At 49.3% G+C, this 19,950-nt stretch overlaps 1 protein-coding gene across 2 annotated transcripts; it reads left to right on the plus strand.

Moving 5' to 3' along the window:
• The first annotated feature begins 8,981 nt into the window (after window positions 1-8,981).
• On the plus strand, window positions 8,982-17,393 carry NMB (neuromedin B). Of its 2 annotated transcripts, none has more exons than XM_080981331.1 (4): window positions 8,982-9,033; window positions 11,060-11,591; window positions 14,333-14,529; window positions 17,153-17,393. In XM_080981331.1, the coding sequence occupies exons 2-4, from the start codon at window positions 11,459-11,461 to the stop codon at window positions 17,192-17,194; spliced, it is 372 nt and encodes a 123-aa protein (XP_080837457.1). In that variant the 5' UTR covers window positions 8,982-9,033; window positions 11,060-11,458; the 3' UTR covers window positions 17,195-17,393. The 2 variants fall into 2 exon arrangements, with proteins under 2 accessions (XP_080837457.1, XP_080837458.1); XM_080981332.1 differs by lacking the exon at window positions 8,982-9,033 and adding an exon at window positions 9,430-9,477.
• The last annotated feature ends 2,557 nt before the right edge of the window (window positions 17,394-19,950 follow it).

Consider the following 19,950-nt stretch of genomic DNA (forward strand, 5'->3'; position numbering starts at 1 on the left):
TTTCTATATGTTTGCAAGAACTCCCATTGGGACAACACAGTCCCTGCTGTGTTGTAGTGGAACATTATTTGACACAGCAGCCAAAAGCCAGTTGCAGTAGGAACATAAGAAGCTACCTTGTACTGAGCCAGACCACTGGTCATTCTAGCTCAGTCCTGTTTCCATTCACTGCCAGCAACTCTCCAGAATTTCAGGTGGGGAATTTTCCCAGCCCTACTGGGAGATGCTAGAAATTAAACCTAGAGCCTTCTGCATGGAAAGCAGACGCTCTGCCAGTGATCCATGAGGCATCATTAAGACAACTAGAAAATTGCTTTAAAATGTGTGCCCTGCCCCTCCCACAAGAAAGCTTCAGGATACAGTGGTACCTCGGGTTACATACGCTTCAGGTTACAGACTCCGCTAACCTAGAAATAGTGCTTCAGGTTAAGAACTTTGCTTCAGGATGAGAACAGAAATCGCGTGGCGGCGGTGCAGCAGCAGCGGGAGGCCCCATTAGCTAAAGTGGTGCTTCAGGTTAAGAACAGTTTCAGGTTAAGAACGGACCTCCAGAACGAATTAAATATGTAACCAGAAGTACCACTGTACAGTCATACCTCGGGTTAAAGTTGCTTCAGGTTGAGCGTTTTCAGGTTGCGCTCCGCGCGACTCGGAAGTAACAGAACGCGTTACTTCCGGGTTTCACCGTATGCGCACACGCTCAAAATGACGTCCCACGTATGTGTAGAAGTGGTGAATTGCGACACGCGCAGACGCAGGTTGTGTTTTCTTCAGGATGCGAACAGGGCTCCGCAACGGATCCCGTTCGCATCCAGAGGTACCACTGTACTTGCACAGGACACAGTGAGATGTGAATGGGCAATGGTGTACAGCCTATCAAGAAGAGGTACTGAGTTCTACCACAAAAGTCAGATGAAGACCACATGGGACTCTTCATAGAAAGGACCTGGTTGACACCTGCAGCAGAATGAGATGGGAGAATCTGGAGGTGCAGAGTGGACCGTACCACTTCAGATTGGGGATGTCCTTTGTGAATGCTTCCCCCTTGTGTAAAAACAAAAAAAATAAGGTAATCAGACAGAAAACTGGGGAAGAAACATCTAACTCGGCTCATGCTTAGCTTTCTATTTGCAGGGAAATGTTTAAGCAGGGCTTTTGTTCTTTAAAGAGCAGAACAGAGTACTTTGGACTCTGCTGCTTCATTGCTGCAGGGATCTGTTGGGTGTGTTGAGCAGTTCAAGTATATTGCCATCACCAATGGCAATATACTGGTGGGTGGGTGGGTGTGCAAAAAGGGCCTTAAAAATGTGTCAGACCTTTTGGTAGAAGCAAGAAATACATGTCCCTGCGCAAGGATCTTGCATTCTAAAGCCGGACAAGTCTCGACATAGCAGAGGAAATGCAAAGGTGAGGGGAAACGCAAAGGAACATGAGCAAATGTAACTTCACAGACTTGGGGACAAAGATGGGTTAAGCACAGGCTTTGGCATACCTCTTTGGGAAAGGAGCCATAGCTTGGTGGTCAAATGCATGCTTTGCCTGCAGAAATTCCTAGGTTCAATCCCCGGTATTTTCAGTTTAAAAAATCATCTGGTATCAAGTGAAGAGAGAGAATGCACTGTCTGAAACTCTGGAGAGCTACCTCCAGATACAGAGGAATAGGCAATGATTGGTTAGATCAGGGATGGATGGACATGTTGGATTCCAACTCGACATCAACCTCGTCTGGAACGGTCAGGCATGAGGGGTTGTAGTCCAACTGCACCTGCAAGGTCAAAGGTTCCCCATATCCCTGTCCTAGATGGACAAGGAGCCTGACCTGACACAAAACAATCTTCAGTGTTCCTAAAGCTGGGTTCTGAGACAGGACTTGAAGGAAAAGGATCCCTTGCATTCTGGAGCCTTCACTGTGCGCTACCCAGAGACTTGCTTCTCTGCATTCTAAAGATGTGGAGGACCCCTTTCCCCCCACGGTTTCACTGATGTTGTGCTTGCATGGCAAGCTTGGGGGTGCAGAGAAGTCAGCACACAGGGCTGCTTGTCAATATCCATGGCATGCCGCAGTAAGGAAGCCAGAGGGAAGGTAGCATTGCCTTCCGTGCTATGTACGTGATCTCTAAATGCTGTGATTTTATGCACCGAGTCGCTTTTCTCTTTGTAGCTCCCCATTAAGAGCAGAGGGCACTTTCTCATTAGTAACCTGACTCCTGCCCCAACAGCATCACACCTGCTTTAGAAAAGGTCACCAAAGACGTGTGTGTGCTTTAGCACAATCGCATCCTCATAGCCGTGACGGCGCCAGCTCCTCTGGCAGTTTCTAACATGCTGGCTTGTCGCTTGCGTGCGCATCACCAGCTAATGTGCTAATATTCCCACATCTGTCACTTTGCAGTGAATCTGGAATCCAGCCTGGCTTCAGGTTGAAACCCTTGGCAGAGTGGTATCTTTAATCTTTGCTCAGCGGTAGGGAACCTTTGGCGGCCCTTCAGATGCTGCTGAACTACAACTCCCATCATCCCTGGCCATTGCCCAAGCTGGCTGGGGCTGATGGGAGTTGTAGTTTGGCAGCACCTGTTGGGCCAAACATTCCCCACACCTGCCTTAGGTGGTACAATTTGGAAGCAGAAAGAAAGCCAGTGTGGTCTAGCAGTTAGGAGCAGTGAAGTTCAAATAACTCCTCACTGGGTCACAAAATTGGCACTTGATCAACATCTCAGCCTTAACTTGCTTCATAGGTTTGCTGGGAAGATAAAATGAGGATAAAACCTTGGTACACTCTGCCCCAAAGAACTTTGAAGCCAGCCTGCAGCTGGCCATCAAACATTTGATGTTGTATCTTGGACCAAGTGGGCTACTGATAAGGGCAAATCTATTGTGCATACAGTTGTACCTTGGTTTTTGAACAGCTTAGTTCCCAAATGTTTTGTCTCCCAAACGTCGCAAACCCGGAAGTGATTGTTCTGGTTTGCAAACTATTTTTGGAAGCTGAACGTCTGACAGGGCTTGCTGCAGCCAATCAGAAGCCCCGATTTGGTTTATGGACTTTCGGAATGGATTTCATTCGCCTTCCAAGGTATGACTGTATATGCATATATAAAATAGCCCTGCCCAGCAAAATGCAATGCTGCCGTCAATGCAGCCCGGTAACACCAAATTACTAGTTTTGGAGCATCTGAGACTGAGAGAGAGAAGCTTGCAAGAACCCTACAACATAGTCTACTGTTGCTATTACATGTTGGAGGATGAGGCTGAGAGTGGTTCACAACAACCCTAGTCTAGTGTTAGACCCTTATTGCAGACTGAAAATGAGCCAGATGAGGCTGAAAGAATAGCATACAGCAACCCTGTTTGCCTAATATGTGGGCAAGTGGTGAGGAATTGGGTTTGGTTGGTGTGCCAAATTCCTCCACCCTGTGGAGGTGACTTCTTTGAGGGGGTTCAACATCCATCACCTGATCTGCACTGAAAGCAGGGCCCACTAGCTGCACTAGGGAGTTCCTGATGGCTATGCCTGTCCACATACAATGTCCAGTATGGAGCAGGTGGGAATGGTTTTTGGGGGGAAACAGCCTTCTGGGCTGAATTAGGCCCACAGGCCAGAGGTTGTGTGGAGGCCACAGGGGTGTGGAACCTTTTTCCCTATAGAGATTGCTGAGCTACAGCTTTCAACAGCTCCAACAAGCATAGCCAATGGCCTGAGGTGATGGGAGTTGCAGTTCGGCAACTTCTAGAGGTTCCTCCCCCTTACGTAGGATGGTCACCATCACCACTTTTTTGCCAGTGGGCTGCGGTTCCATCGTAGAGCATCTGCATTGCAGGTGGAAAGTCACAGGTTCAATTCCTAGCATTTTCGGGTAGCGTTGGGAGACATGGCAGTCTAAAACCCTGGAGAGTTGCTGTCAGTCAGTGCAGGCAGTACTTAGCTAGATGGACACAAGGGTCTGAATGAGTGTAAGGCAGCTTTCTATAGTCCTATGAGCCTTAAAGGTAAAAGTAAAGGGACCCCTCACCATTAAGTCCAGTCGTGGCCGACTCTGGGGTTGCAGCGCTAATCTCGTTTTACTGGCCGAGGGAGCCGGCGTACAGCTTCCGGGTCATGTGGCCAGCATGACTAAGCCGCTTCTGGCAAACCAGAGCAGCGCACGGAAACACTGTTTACCTTCGTGCCAGAGTGGTACCTATTTATCTACTTGCACTTTGACATGCTTTTGAACTGCTAGGTTGGCAGGAGCTGGGACTGAGCAATGGAAGCTCACTCCGTTGTGGGGATTCGAACTGCTGACCTTCTGATCGACAAGCCCTAGGCTCTGTGGTTTAGACCACAGCACCACCCACGTCCCTCCTATGAGCCTTAGTCTTCAGGTGAGTAAGGGAGTCAACTTGTCTGAAAAGCAGGCTAAAAAGTTATGTGTGTGTGTTTTAATAGTCCTTAGATTTGCTTCCGTGCCTTTTAAAAGTACCAGAAATGTGGTCCTTTGGCTGCATCCTTTTCTTGGGCATTTGTGTGTGTGTCCCCTGATGCAAATGTTGCTAATCAACACCTTGTTACACTGTGTGCAGATGCTGATATTCTGCATGTAGGCAACAGCTAATTGCTGCGAAGAGAGGTGTCACCCACAAATATTGCCTAAGAATGGCACTCCCCCCCCCCACAGAAAGCAAGGGAAAAAAGCATTAAGATTCTTTTGTCCCATGGGATTTAACTGTAACGAGAAGCCTACAGCAGACTTTGCTGGCAAAGAGGCACGATTTGGGGAGGAGTGAAGTGAATCTTCTATCTATCTACCTCCCAGCATCCTTAAGAAGCCCTGGTTTCTGTGTGGCTGTTGCACACTTTCTCCCTCAAATACTATTCCAGCAGCATTGTAGCCATTGCATGTGATAATTCTGCAATGGTAGGTAAAGCCTGTAAAAATGTGTGCAGCACATAGGAACCACAAGTATGTTAAATGTGGGGTAAACTGTGTATGTCAAAAGGGCCAGAGCAATCTCTAGCTGAGGCATGAGGAACTGGATCCTTAATCTTCCCCAGTCTAGGGGGGCTGACTTTGACAGATGCGCTGGGCCACCCACCTGTGACTCCTCGGAGGTCACAATGATGTCGGGTGACTACCTTTTGCAGAGCACTGTGCATGGGTGTCTTGCAAGACCCAGCAATCAGTTGTTTACTTGCCTGTACTACAAACATTACACCTGATTTCTGCTTTCATAAGATGGAAGCTTCTCTTGTGATGAACTGGCAGCTACTAAATTGGGCATATTAGCTTCAGAGGTACCCTAGATACATTGTTTGCTAATGTAAATCCAAGTTCTCTGATAAGCATAAATTAAGCAGATTTTGATTCCCTCTATATCATATAATTATGCTTCCAAAATGCAAGCTTTGGATGTATTTTGCTTATTATTATTTTTCAGGCTTTGTATATTAAGAAATGAAAAACGAGGCTTCTGAGATTTCTGATCATTATCGGGCCACCCCAGCATGGGAGACTGTTTAAAAGGGAAATGCAAGAGCAGATTAAATCTCCAACTACTGAAAAAAATCCATCAAAATGAGTTCTAGGGACCAAGGCAATGTCCATAGCTGATCGGATCGACATTTAAAAACACGGAGACTTCAGAGCGAATGGGTAGTTCACCTTTGGCAGGCAGTGAGAGATAATACTTCAGAAATCTGAGCCGTCCTTTCACAGTTCTTAGATTCCATCAGATTTGACTGGCCCTGTGCAAAGTATCCCCAGGTGGACGCCCTCCTCTCTCAACTGGGCCCTGGGGGGCTGAACTTGCTGTGTTGACAGCATCCCAAGCAGTGCTGGGCAGTTGTGCATTCCAAGCTGCCCTTTGAATTTCCCACAATGCTCCAGGGTGATGCATTGGGTGATCAAGGGCATTGTGGGAAATTCAAAGCACGGCTAGATCCAGCCACCTGGCATTGCTGTGAGTGCCAGACTGGGTGCAAGAGGGTTAAAAAGCATGGGGCATGCCCTGCCAGGGCAGTGGGCGTGGGCAGGTGCCCAAAGAGGTCAAGTGGTGCTGCCAGCCTTGGATTAGACCATAAAGCAAACTGATTATTGCTCATAATTAAAACAAAACAAAACAACAGAAACAATGAATGACTGCTTATCATACTTTGACCGATCTTCCTGTGCTCTGTAGAAAGGCACTCAACTTGTTTCATAGTACCCCGCACAGAACATAGATGGAAGTCTCCTTCCAGTCTTCTCCAAATGCCAACCATACTTTCACTTACAGGTAATGGTAAAGGGAGCACTGACCATTAGGTCCAGTCTTGGCCAACTCTGGGGTTGTGCCACTCATCTCGCTTTACTGGCAGAGGGACAGCTTCCGGGTTACGTGGCCAGCATGACTAAGCCACTTCTGGCGAACCAGAGCAGCGCACGGAAATGCTGTTTACCTTCCCGCTGGAGCGGTACCTATTTATCTACTTGCACTTTGACGTGTTTCAAACTGCTAGGTTGGCAGGAGCAGGGACCGAGCAACGGGAGCTCACCCCGTCGCGGGGATTCGAACCGCCAACCTTCTGATCGGCAAGTCCTAGGCTCTGTGAGTTAACCCACAGTGCCACCCGTGTCCCTTCACTCACAGGTACAATATAAACTATAAGAAGAGCCTGGCATTCAATTCCCCACAGCCATGAAGCTCATGGGTTGACCTTGGGCCAATCACAGCCTCTCAGCGTGACCTCCCTCGCAGGGTTGTTGTGAGGATAAAATGGGGAGAGGACCTTGCACTCCTTGGAGGAAAAGCGGGAGTAAATCAATAAGAATTCTAATCCTGGGTCTTCTCATGTGCTCTGTAGAACACTGACTGGGAAATGACCATCCTATTCATATAAACCTCTTGGGCAAGCAAGGGTTGGGCATGCTGTAGTTGCACATACTTTCTTTTCCTCCATGCTCTGAAACAAAGTCTGATTTAACAAAGATGGGGCATGTTTCAAGTGGTATGTAGCAGCCTTATACTGTTTCAGATCTGGATCAGAATCATCTGCACTGACTGGCAGCAGCTGTGCAGGTCTGAACTGTGGTCTTTCCTGGTCCTACCTAGAGCTAGACTAACCTGGGACCTTCTACATGCAAAGCAAATGTCCGACCACTGAGCTAAAGCCCTGCTTCTTGAACATCACTGGGCATGCAAAGCGCGACTTGCACTGAGCCAGGCCATTGATCTATTTTCCTCAGTATTACCTACATGGACTGGTGCCTTTTTGGGGATTCCAGACAGGTGACTTTCCCAGCCCTACCTGGAGACGCCCAAAAGAACAGAACTTTGTCCTTTTGCACACAAAATGCTTTGCTGCGGCACTTCAAGCAAATCCACCCCACATTTTTGCCACTGCATAGGATGTACCGATCTCCTGCTTCTTTTGCTCTAATACAGCCTCTTGCATCTCATCAGACACGCTTGGATGCATCCAGTAATTTCCCCTGGGAATACGAGGCCACTGCTTCCTTTGGTCAGCCTGTGCTTGGTATCAGTTAATCCCAGTTCCTTAGACATATTCACTATAATCCTTTCTAGGCTCTGGCCCTGTTCACTCTAATGCCCACCTACCCCTGGAAAAAAATAATCAACCAAATAACTCCATGCTGTAGGTGCTTCTCATTTGCCTGTACTCTGCATGCCCCGAAATCTTGGACACTAAATCCCCCCCAAAGTTGATGAACCACTGCTTGCCGAACAAGATAAAGGCATGAATAATGCAATCTTGGCTTCCTAGGTCTTCACGCAGCACAGTAGGGTTTTTGTTTGGTTGTGTTTTTTTAAAAAAAGGGTTTTTTAAAGCTTGCACCCAGAGAGGTCACTTCAGTGATGCTAACACAGTGGTTTGACTTCACCCCCAGAGGCACACTCCATTGTCTCCTGAGACAGACAGATGCCAACAACAATTGTATTCGAAGTGTGTCCACACCATAGACATATGATACTGACAGGTTTGTTTTCAATTCCTTTCCTAAGGATCTTCAGTATGGAGTCTGCCCTTTCATGGTTGTGCAACCTGGGTGCTTGGCACTCTGCAGGTACAGAGGTCCCAGGTGAAGCTGGTAGTGTTTCCGGTTGAAGGATCTCAGGTGGAAAGGATGGCAAAGACCTTCTGCCTGAGACCTTGGAGAGCTAGGCTGACCCATGGCCAGGAGGCCTCCAAAGAAACAGATCTAGGCCTGGCATCCTCTGCGTAGCTTGCGGCTGTTGCTGATGCAAGGCAGAATGAGAAACAAGGTGTTGTTCAACGCACCTGTAAAGCACCTGCCTTCCTCCAAAGAATTCTGGGACCTGTCGTTTCCCTCTCGTTAAGGGTAAAATTCCATCATGATTAACAAACTACTGTTCCCAGGATTATTGGGGGGGGAAGACGTGTGCTGTAAATGTGCATTGCATGCACTTGGATTGTATGGCGTGGACCGTCGTAATACAAACCAGAGGGTTATTTCCCCCACCCCAGCATAAAAGGTCTGCTCTCACAAGGAGGACTTTAAACATTTATTTTAACTGGGCATTGTTAACATGAAAGTGGTGGGTGGGCTGCAACAGCTTCTGGGGGGCAATCTTAAGTCACAGGCTCCCCCTTCTTCTTGAGATGGGTATTGCTTTAACCTATGTGTTAAGCCTCTGCTGCGTTTTGGGGCCCCTCAGACTCAGTCCACCCCTAGAGTTCTGCCCCCAAAGTCCTGTCCTGACAGCACCTCTGCCTGGCCGTCTACATTGCAGGGGCAGCAGATCTGTGGTCCTCCCCTTCGAACAAGGCTCTCCTTCCTGCACCTCCCTGTCCTGCCGCCAGCTTTGCCTCCTCACCTGCGCGTCTCTCTCGCCCCGGAGTCCGCGCACCGCCGTCGCCCCTGCGTCTGTCCAGAATGCCGCCCGTCCCGTCGGAGCCGGACGGGGAGGGAGGGGCCGGGGGCGGGGCCGAACGCCTCATTTGCATGACCCTCCCGGCCTCTATATAAAAGCGCCTCCCCGCGCTGGGCGCCCACAGCCCTCTCTGCGCTCACCTTAGACGGCGCCGCTTAGACGGTAAGTCTCCCGCGCAGCTCTGCTCACGGCCGCGCAGAAGGGGGCGCTCGCCGCGTAGCGCCTTTGCTTTTGCCCGACGGGACGGGCACAAGCAGAGAGGAGGAGACGGAAAGACCCCGCAAGTCTCTCCTCTGCGCCGCCACCTCCAGGGTCCCTAGACTGAGCCTCCACGGGAGACTTCTAATCAGAGGTTGGATGGACACCTGTCATCTGGGCACATGCTGCGTCCCAGAAAGGAATCTTTCCCTGTGCAGGATTCCTCGGTCGAGAGCAGAGGGAGAGACACAAACAGGCTCTTTCTTTAGCCAAACGCAGCGTGACGGTGGGAGGAACATCTTCCCACGGGCAGCTGTCCATTTATTTATTACTGAAAACTTTTTAATTTCTTGTCACACAGGGGTCTCCAAGTGACTGACATCGTGATATACAGTATGCCATAGAATCGTACGATACATTAATATTCCATACGACATACTGGGAAAACAAAGATAACACAGTCCACCCCTAAATTAATAAAAAAAATTAGAAAAATACTCAAACAATAAACAAAGCTATAGTCCCATCCACCAACTAGCGGAGAAACATACAAACTCAACACTGGCAACCCCCTTCTTAGCACCCCCCTCCAAAAAAAACCCCACCAATTCCTATCCAACTGTTGAGTCCCTTCCCCTCTCCAGAAGTCTGCACGCAGTGTAACAAGGTGTTGATTTGCAATATTTGCATCAGGGGACCCAAGAAAAGGACGCAGCTGGAGGACCACATTTCTGGTACTTTTAAAAGGCACAGAAGCTGCTGTGAATCCGCGGTTGGTGGCCCGGGGGTGGCCCCGCATTTTGCCTCCCTTCAGAGGGAGCGGCGGCAGCAAAGGCAGAGCAAGATGACAGTCCCAGTTCCACGGGCTCCGCTGTTGTCTCGGCTCCTCCGCCTCTCCTGCTGCTGCTGCTGGCGGCAAGAGGTGCGGAAAACGGAGGGGCCTGCCTGGGAATTTATCCTCCATGGCCACTGCTATTATCATCATTGCCATCAAGTCTCACTTTACAACTTTGTCCTTGATATGCCTGCATTTGGAGTGAGCCTGAGTCCAGGAAAGCATGGGCCACAACACATATGATTGTCTTTTTCAGTTTTATACATTTCAATAATTTTACAATCTTTTTAACATTTCAAAACTCAACTTCCTCCCTCCCCTCTTTCTGCGGTTCCTTAAATTTATTTTCAATATTCTCTGCATATCCAAAGTAGCTTAATTTGCTCAATTATTCATCTACTGCATCTTCCATAAGTTTTTGTATCCATTCTTCTTTTGCTGGGACTTCTTCTTCTTTCCATTTTTGGGCAAGTAACAGTTTTGACGCTGTAGTTGCATACATGAATAAATTTCTATACACTTCGGGTAGTTCTGCCCCTATAATCCCCAAAGGAAGGCTTCTGTTTGTTTTTTACAAACTTTATTTTTAACCCTTGAAAGTTTTCAAACAGATGGAAGTGCAGGTTTGCGATGGGTAGGTGGGAATGGCCCAATTGCATAGAAGCAGGGGTGCCAACTTGAATAAAATATTTGGGGGGGGGGGTAAGGTAAGCCCCGCCCCGCATAATCGACGATCACATTTGAACGGCAAAGCCCATCAACTTTGGGAGACCTCAACCCCTAGGAACTAGCTCCCAGGCATGGAAGGTCCCGACCCCCCCAACCCTGCCAGTGTGCAAGCAATGGCCATCATTTGATTGACCCTGACATGCACACGTGGTTATACTCGGAAGTAAGCCTCGCTGGATTCAATGGGACTTGACTAGAGGAAAGTGTCTGGGCGCGGCCTCCTGCCCAGAACTGAGGAAGCCGCTTTGCTCGGCCAGTACACCAGGGCATCTTCTTTCGTCTGGGTTCTGCCTCGCTGGCATTTGTAAGGAAAGCTCTCCTGGCTTATTTGACGGCAGCTTTTACCACATCCTCCCGTCTCCTAGGGCTACCCAGTCTCTCTGCACTCTGTAGGTGCTCAGAGATACTGCCTTTCTGTTATTTCAGGTGGTTCAGGATTGACCCTGGCGTTCCAAATAGGTCTGGGAGCAGGTGGGCTCGGATCAAACCCTAATCCCTTGGATCCGTGCTTGCCCCGATTCCTCCTTCTTTTCTGCCCCCAAACCGTCCCCGGGGGCAGCCAAGTGTCCCGCTGGGCCGAAAAATCGTGATAAGGCAGTTCCAGGGCGACCCCTCCCTGGGCGAGCGCTGCTAAGGTGACGCTGCCCCCGCGTCAGTCCCCGCCCCGACGGCTGGGCTATTTAAACAGCAGGACCCCACGCGGGGCGAAGACCAGGAAAGAGGCTTGGAGGAGAGGAGCCATCTAGTGGTCAGAGGAGGCGAGACAAGGGCGTCGCGTCCGCCCGTCGGTCCGTCGAAGTCCGCTTGCTGCCCAGAAAGAGAGCCATGGCGGCGGCAGGATTCGCCAGCAGGATCCTACAAGTGGGGAGCTTGGCTTATCTGCTCCTTTTCGCCACCTTTTCTGTCTCGCCCTCGCTCGGCGGACCCATCCGGCTCCGGGAAAACCTCTGGGCTACAGGTAGGACCCCTGCGTCTCCCTGCGGCGCTGGAGGGGGCGGTCTACCAAGGGGGCAGCTTCCCAACGCAGACGGTGGGAAATGCTTGCTTGTTAATAAAGATTCTGGCAGAAAAAAGGCTGCGTGTGTGTGTGGAGAGGGTGGGGGGTGGGGGGGACAACGAAGGACTGGAGCAGAGGCTGCAAAATTGTGCTCCTTACCTGGGTCCGTCTTTTAGACGACATCTGAAGGCAGCCCTGTATCGGGAAGCTTTTAATGTTTAATGTTTTCGTATGTTTTCGTGTGTAACGATAATAAAGTTATGGGGCGGGCTTGGGGTGGGTGGGTAGAATCTGTGCTGCGAGATCAGTTATGTGCCCAGTTCAGTGGCATAGCGTGGGTTGTCAGCACCCGGGGCAAGGCAAGTAATTTGCGCCCCCTAACCCTAACCCCCAGATGTTGCGCCTGGTGCGGCCGGCCCCCCCCCTGCACCCCCCACGCTACGCCACTGGCCCAGTTCCTTCCATCATCGAGGGCACATTTGGATTCCCTCTGTCTGAAACATCTGGAGGGCAGTAGGTTGGGGAAGGGTCGTCTAAAGGATCTGTGGAAATGGGGGCGGGATGAGGTGAGCCTGGGGGCACTTCCTACCACCACGAAGCTGGTAGGTCACTCTGTGGGGCGAGAGAAGGAAAATTGTATGGGATTTGGTTAAGCAGTGCCCTGCAGCCCTGTGATTCTGTGGCTGAAAGTTACAGTGGCGGTGGTGATTTTTGTGCTGCATTTTAACACCTTATCCTTTAACTAAATGGCAGATCAATACTGTTTTGCTTTGTTTTTAAGACTTTAATGCAGCGCTGGGTTTGATTTGGGTGTGGGGTTGTTTGGAAAGCCATGCACAGAGGGTCAGAAAACAATGCTTTCAGCAGCAGGAGAGGGGACAGCTCCCCGTGTCATGAGGTTGAAAATCCAGTCTCTGTCTAGGATGGTCAAATTAACAGAGCAGCAATTATTGCACCACTGGTGATGCTTGGAACTTTATTAATTTGTTTATTAATCACCTTCCACACATACGTCCCAAGGGGATGCCCCAAAAAATGCAACGAGAACAGCTAAAAACAGTTTAAAACAATGCAGGAAATAACAGATCAATTTTAAAAAGTATTGTGAAGTAAATATCCATGGCACAGACCTGTTTGTCCAGCTGTTGGAACAAAAATGTCTTCCATTGTTTCTGGAAAGTGCAGGTATTGGGTGCCTGCTGTGCCTGTTACACAGACTAACGGCAGCCACACTGACTGCCCTGTTCTGTATTTTATTTTGATTTGATTTGATTTATATGCCACCCTATACCTGCAGGTCTCAGGGCAGTATCCTACCAAGCAGGATACAAACCACTCTGGAACTTGTAGGAGAAGCTCTGCCACAGACGGCAGCAATCTGCTGCATATATAAGGGATAATGCAGTCCCTCAAGTAACCTGGTCCTGAGCTGCAGAGGGTCTTACAAGCTAGTACCAAGCCTTGAACTTGGCCTCGTAGCAGGTGTGCAGCCGGTGCAAATCCCACAAAGGGTTACAAGATGGCTACAGGAATCCAATCTCCAGGTTACCAGTGCATGGACAACTGTGGTCTAGCTGTCCTGATCCAGAAACAATCATAGCTGTCTTACAAGCCAAAGTTGGGGGAAAGTGCTTTAGCCACCAAGGGCACCTGCGCTTCCAGTGGCAGCTGAATCCAGGCACAGCAGCAATGCTTCAGGGACAGCAACTCAACCCAAGGCAGACTTCCTGGGTCTGGAAACCACTTTTCTAGAGACTCCAGCCTGTCAGGATGCAGACTTTATTATTCCTCACCAGGAATAATATTATTCACTGCACGCCAACATTGGTCCTGCACCTGCTCAGCCGTTCCCAGTTCAGATATTACTGAGAAATAGGAGTTGGGTATCATCAATGTATTGATGATGTCTTGCTCCAGATCTCCTCCTCTCTGCTCCTGATGGCTTCAAGTCAATGTCAAATAGCATCTGAGACAGTATAGTGCCTTATGACACCCCGTAGTTTCTCTTGCAGGGCTGCCATGGTGTGGTGGTTGAGGTAGAGGGCAGGTCATGCAGTCCAAATCTCCACCTTGATTGTTACTTAAAAGTGCTTCCTTCCTCTGAAAATTTGCATTCTGGTAAGGAGATGGCCACAAGCTCCCTGGAAAAGTGGAAAGACGGGGTGATTTTTTAAAAAAGCGGGGCTACTTATTTATTCATTTGTTTTTAAAAAGCACACACATGATATCCAACAAAATCTATTTTAAATAGCATATAATAAAAGGTGGGATCTGCCATAAAATGTTATTGCGTGGAGCTGTCCTTTGCAGATTTCCAGGCACTTGGTTCCATTCGCCCTGTTCAGAGGTATATCTAGGCTCCCTTGTGCCCTTGACAAGGAGCTGTGTCGGCGTGCCTCCATCCCTGGCACCCTTGGTAAGGATGGCCCCCACTCTAAGGCAAAGTGGAGAGGCATGATTGTTGCATGCACCCCCCAGGCATGTGCCTTTGGCAGGGCCCAGCTTGATGAACCCTAGGTACGCCCATACCCCTGTTTGAGCCCAAATGAAGAAAACAAGTCAATGGACCAACAACAGCAGCAAGGAAGAGGATGTGGCCGTGGTGAGACCCCTCGAACCATCGTGCGCAAAAGCTCTCCTTCAAAAAAAATTAAAATAAAATTGGGCCAGCACTGTACTGACTAGAATTGGTGTCATTTCAGGGCATTTCATGGGGAAGAAGAGTATGCTGAGCTCTCCTCATGTCCAGTCTGCATTCTCAGAAAGTGCAGAGACCAACAGCACCCCCAAGGCCTTCAGAGAGGGGATGAAAGACCTGATGATGAGCGAACTTCTTAAAATACTCCTGCAAGAGAAGCTGCTGGAGGAGAAACGAGGGAAGCATGATCCCAATGCCCAGGTGAGCACCATCCTCTCTAGATGTCCTGAAGGGAATGAATGTGGTGGCTAGTGCCCAGTGGGACTGGTGGCACAGAAGACTAGGGGGCTGACAGTAGAGCCAGTGATAGGATCATAGTATGGTAGAGTTGGAAGGGACCCTGAGGGTCATTCACTCCAACCCCTGCAATGCATGAACCTCAACACGTGGCCCCCAATCCATTTTGAAGCCATACCTGACCCTGCCTAGCTTTGCAAATGTGCTAGCAATTTGATTGCTGCACCAGGTGGAGCCAGAGCCAATGGCAGGCAGAGTCAACTAATTCTAGTCTCATTTTGGAAACAGGACTGCCTGTGAAATGTGGTCCATGTTTGAGTTAGTTAACTGTGCTCAGACCATTGTGTGTCGCAGACAGTGTTTTTTCCCCCTTTAAAAGTGTTTAGGAGTACAGTGGTACCTCGGGTTAAGAACTTAATTTGTTCTGGAGGTCTGTTCTTAACCTGAAACTGTTCTTAACCTGAAGCACCACTTTAGCTAACGGGGCCTCCCGCTGCCACCACCGCGCAATTTCTGTTCTCATCCTGAAGCAAAGTTCTTAACCCAAGGTAATATTTCTGGGTTAGCGGAGTCTGTAACCTGAAGCGTGTGTAACCTGAAGTGTATGTAACCTGAGGTACCACTGTACTCTCATTTTTACTCAAGAAAATCACCATTTTATAGTTCAAATCAAGGAAAATAAATACAGTAAATGGACAAAAGTACAGAGATTCACAGACTGTTTAGGGGTATGCGTACCTCTGCGTCCCTCCAGGAAAAAAGCAGTGGTTGCAAACACTTGTGCGCTGCATTGCAGCCATCAGAGGAAACTATGTAAGGAATCTGTAGGAAAGGAATAAAGTCGGTGTCTGTATTTTATATATTAATGTCTTCTCAATGTGTTTCCCTTGGTCCTCCTCCTACTGTAGAGAGCACACCAGCAGACCAGCATGGCAAGGATCCTGCTGGCATCAGTGGTGGTAGAGATAGCTCTGGGGAAACCCCCTCCCCTTTTCTGACACTGGGATTTAATTGCATCCCGGAGTGGGGATTTGACTGTCAGGCCAAATCCTTGCCTCTTCCAAGTTTATCAGGTGGGCGGAGTCAGTGCTTCCTTAGGTTCCTCCAGCTATTTCTTGTGGGCTGGTACCAGAACCTCTCTCCCTTTAATGCAGTTTGGCTTTGTTGCACAACATCTCCCGCTTGGGCTAGAGAGCTCTCCAAGGTCCTGAACCCCACCCAGGTGCCTGATCTCAGGGATCACCAATCCTTGCTGCTCATCGCTCTCTGGTCTAGGTAGGTTCACTACCAGAGAGGTCTTAGTGTAATAAACCCCATTTCAGTGCAACAATTTGATGTCATCTTTTTACGTGAAGGGGATGCGGGTGGTGCTGTGGGTTAAACCACAGAGCCTAGGACTTGCCGATCAGAAGGTTGGCAGTTCGAATGCCCGCGACGGGGTGAGCTCCCGTTGCTCAGTCCCTGCTCCTGCCAACCTAGCAGTTCGAAAGCACGTCAAAGTGCAAGTAGATAAATAGGTACCGCTCCGGTGGGAAGGTAAACGGCCTTTCCGTGCGCTGCTCTGGTTCGCCAGAAGTGTCTTAGTCATGCTGGCCACATGACCTGGAAGCTGTACGCCGGCTCCCTCGGCCAGTAAAGAGAGATGAGCGCCGCAACTCCAGAGTCATTCATGACTGGACCGAATGGTCAGGGGTCCCTTTACCTTTACCTATTTACCTGAAGATGTGGGTGGCGCTGTGGTCTAAACTACAGAGCCTAGGACTTGCCGATCAGAAGGTCGGTGGTTAGAATCCCCGTGACAGGGTGAGCTCCCGTCACTCGGTCCCTGCTCCTGCCAACCTAGCAGTTCGAAAGCACGTCAGAGTGCAAGTAGATAAATAGGCAGGAAGGTAAACAGCATTTCCATGCACTGCTCTGGTTTGCCAGAAGTGCCTTGGTCATGCTGGCCACATGACCCGGAAGCTGTACCAGTGGCATAGCGTGGGGGGTGCAGGGGGGGCCGGCCGCACTGGGCGCAACATCTGGGGGGGGGGCGCGCTCGCACTCACAGCTCTCTGCCCCTACCTGGCTCACTCACTCTCTTAGGGGGTAAGGGTTTCTTTAACTAATCTAGTGGAAGAGACTCGAGTGCAAAAATCCACGGGTTAGGGGGCGCAAATTACTTGCCTTGCCCCGGGTGCTGACAACCCATGCTACGCCACTGAGCTGTACACCGGCTCCCTCGGCCAGTAGAGCGAAATGAGTGCCGCAACCCCAGAGTTGTCCGTGACTGGACCTAATGGTCAGGGATCCTTCTACCTTTTATTTACCTGAAGGCCTCAGAAGGGTGGCTGTCATCCTTCTAACATTGGCTGACTTACTAAACGGATGAGATCATGTCACTTCCTTCCATAAGCAGAGCAAGTCAGGGAGCCCACACAGTCCAGGAGGGGGCAAAACCCACTTTAGATGTCCAAGGTGGTGATGGAGTAGCTATACTTTTCTCTCATCAGTGGGCAAGGCCAGTTTGCTTTCTATTATGTTGAAGTTCTATTATGTTCTATTATGTTGAAGTGTAAGCTACTGATGTCTGTGTTTTTCGTTACAGGAAATACCTTTCTTCACAAAGTACCTGGCAAAATACATTTAAATGGATGAACTGAGGAAAACACCACAGACTTGGGGGGAAGCGAGCTCCTGAAGGGCTGTTCCCAATGAAAGCATCAAGAATTGTAGTGTAAAATATCAAATTTATAACTGTAATCCTAATACTGACCTCCCCCCCCCTTCCTCTGAAGAACCAAGTATTGACTGTATAGAAAATTCCTGGCATTTCTTTGTGCTGCAGCGGCTGGTGGAGGAGGCATGGTGAATAAATGTCTCTCTTTGCACAGGTGAGAGGATTGTTTTCAGTCTGCAGTGCATCACTGTGTGCAGCAGCAGAAAGCAAGCAGCCACAGAAGGACTAGCTCAGAAAGGGATGGAGAACCAGATGTGATTGGGCTACAACTCTCACCATCCCCAATTATTGGCTATACTCTCTGGGACTGATAAGTGCTGCAGTCCAAGGAGATATGGAGGTTTCACATCTGCGAAAGAGAGTACTGCAGAACTTAGTCTGTTCTAAGTTGTTGACAGCTGCTGTTGACAGAATGGACTGGTCTGCAGAGGAAAGAAGGGCCATTTCTGGAGGACATGAGACACCTGTTTGGGAGACAAACCCTAGCAGTGGAACCATAGATGGCCCAATGACCCAGGCAATGGGTGGTCAGATGGGTAGGTTCAGGTACCTCACCCATCTCTGCCAGTGCCTCCTCAGTCAGGGTATCTTTCATATTTCTCCTCTGCAGCCATGAATCTAGGAGTCATTGGTCTGCTTGCTGACAACAGCTTTCAGATCCCACAATGCAGTGCAAGTAAACAGATTAATTCTACACCAAATAATTCTACACTCGAATCCCTTAACCTGCATTGCAGACCTCTAATGGGTGCTTTGTGGATGTTTTCCATGCGAGATTCCAACTGCTCCTGTGTGCACTTCCATATTTAAAGTAATAGGTCCTAATATTTCTTTAATAGCATATGCATCATTTGATAAGAGTTGCACTGCTTTACTGCTTGAGTAATATACAATAGGCCACAAAGTCAGTTGTCGCTTTGGTTGGCAATGTACCTCAATAGTCCTGCTATGCATGCAGCTAAGAGACCCTCAAGGTCTCTCCTGTTTCCAAGGATGCTCTCAGGTATGGAGGGCTGATGACCACTTCTCCTTCCTTCTCCTGCTCCACCCTGGCTCAATGTATCATAACCGAAGGCCAGAGCCATTCCCACATCTTATTCCCTTCTAATATAGGAAGCTACAGTACCTTATACCAAATCAGATCATTGGACCGTCTAGCTCACTAATGTCTATTGTGACTGCCAGTGGCTCTCCTAGGCTTTAGGCAGGGGGCTTTCCCAGCCCTAACTCCCAATTCCAGGGATTGAACCTGGGACCTTCTGCCTGCAAATCAGATGTACTGCTACTGAGCTGTTGGCAAACATAATAGGAAATGCCAACCATGTGTCCAAGAGATACCTTGATACCCGAGTAGTGATGGGGAACCTGTGGCCCTCCAGATGTTGTTGGATGCCAGCTCCCATCAGCATTGTGGGCATGGTCAATAGTCAAGAGACACTGGATGTCATAGTCTAGCATCACCTAGAGAGCCACATGTTCCTGCCCTACTGCTGCTCTTGAGAGATATCTGAGCCTTGTTGGAAGTCATGCCATAGCTGCCTTGATGGCTCAGACAGAGCAGATGATCAAGCAGGAAACTTGGTTGCCCTTGATCACCCCAGATACCTCTTCTTCCCTTGGTGAACCTTCCTCCTTGCCTTGTTTGAAGTGAAAATTCAGGTGCATGTGTGCATGTGTAGAATGTAGTTGAGAACCTCTGCAGAAGACCAGCAAAGGTTTGGGGAATCTTTGGTCCTCCGTATGTTGCTGAACTACCACTCTCATCAACCCCAGCAAGCATGCTCAAAAGTTATGGGAGTTATGGGAGTTGTAGTTCAGTAACATCCAGAGAGCCAATATCCCCCCTGCATTTGATCTAGCGGAAGCTGTGGTGCTTAAGGAGAAGAAATCCAAAGAAGCAAGCAAAGGCATGGCTCTCCTGCTCTCCCATTCCAACGCTTAAGCCACGACCACTGCAGTGGTGCACATAATCTTAACGTACTTCGCAAAGTGGGGAGAGCCAACCTGGTAGCCTCTAGCTACTGTGGACTCTTAACTCCCATCTACCTCAGGCAGCCTGGTCACAGATTGGGGGAGTTGTAGCCCCAAACACCTAGATGGCACCAGGTTGGCTAACCCTGGTTTAAAGTAACCTGAGTCCAGTTGACCCAGCTTGACCATCAAAGGCGTAGGGAGGGGGAATGGGGGCAGCTCACCCCGGGTGTCATCGCTGAGAGGGGGGGTGACACTAGGCTCGCCACCCGCCCACAACTCCCAAGCCTACCCCGAGCCGCTGATGGAGGGGGCGGGTGACAAAAAAATTCCCCACCGGGTACCACCTGACCTTGCTACACCTCTGCAAACTATACAGAATTGCATCAGGAATGGTACCTTATAAACCACGAGTGGAAAACCTGTGGCCTTCTAAATGCTTGAACTACATATTCAATTTCCCCTGACCATTGGGCTCTGCTGGCTAGGGCTGATGGGAGTTGGAATTCAATAATGTCAGAATGGCCACAGGCAACTCATGCGGGGGTATAAACCAGCCTTCCCCAACCTGGTGCCCTCTGTGTTTCAGACTACATTTTGGGGAAGGCTAGAACGAACAAAAACGCTCCAATTGAGTATCAAAACAGAAGAACTGGTACAAATATTTCCAAGGTACAAACCTCATGATGTGTCAC

This window comes from Podarcis pityusensis (genome assembly GCF_964106645.2).
Source record: "Podarcis pityusensis genome assembly, chromosome: 14".
Taxonomy (NCBI): domain Eukaryota; kingdom Metazoa; phylum Chordata; class Lepidosauria; order Squamata; family Lacertidae; genus Podarcis; species Podarcis pityusensis.

What these genes read in the sequence shown, in the direction of transcription:
- NMB (XM_080981331.1), top strand. Translation starts at nt 11,459, where the DNA reads ATGGCGGCGGCAGGATTCGCCAGCAGGATCCTACAAGTGGGGAGCTTG. An exon ending in GGAAAACCTCTGGGCTACAG is followed by an intron (nt 11,592 to 14,332) that starts GTAGGACCCCTG and finishes GTGTCATTTCAG; the next exon opens with GGCATTTCATGGGGAAGAAG. An exon ending in AGCATGATCCCAATGCCCAG is followed by an intron (nt 14,530 to 17,152) that starts GTGAGCACCATC and finishes TTTTCGTTACAG; the next exon opens with GAAATACCTTTCTTCACAAA.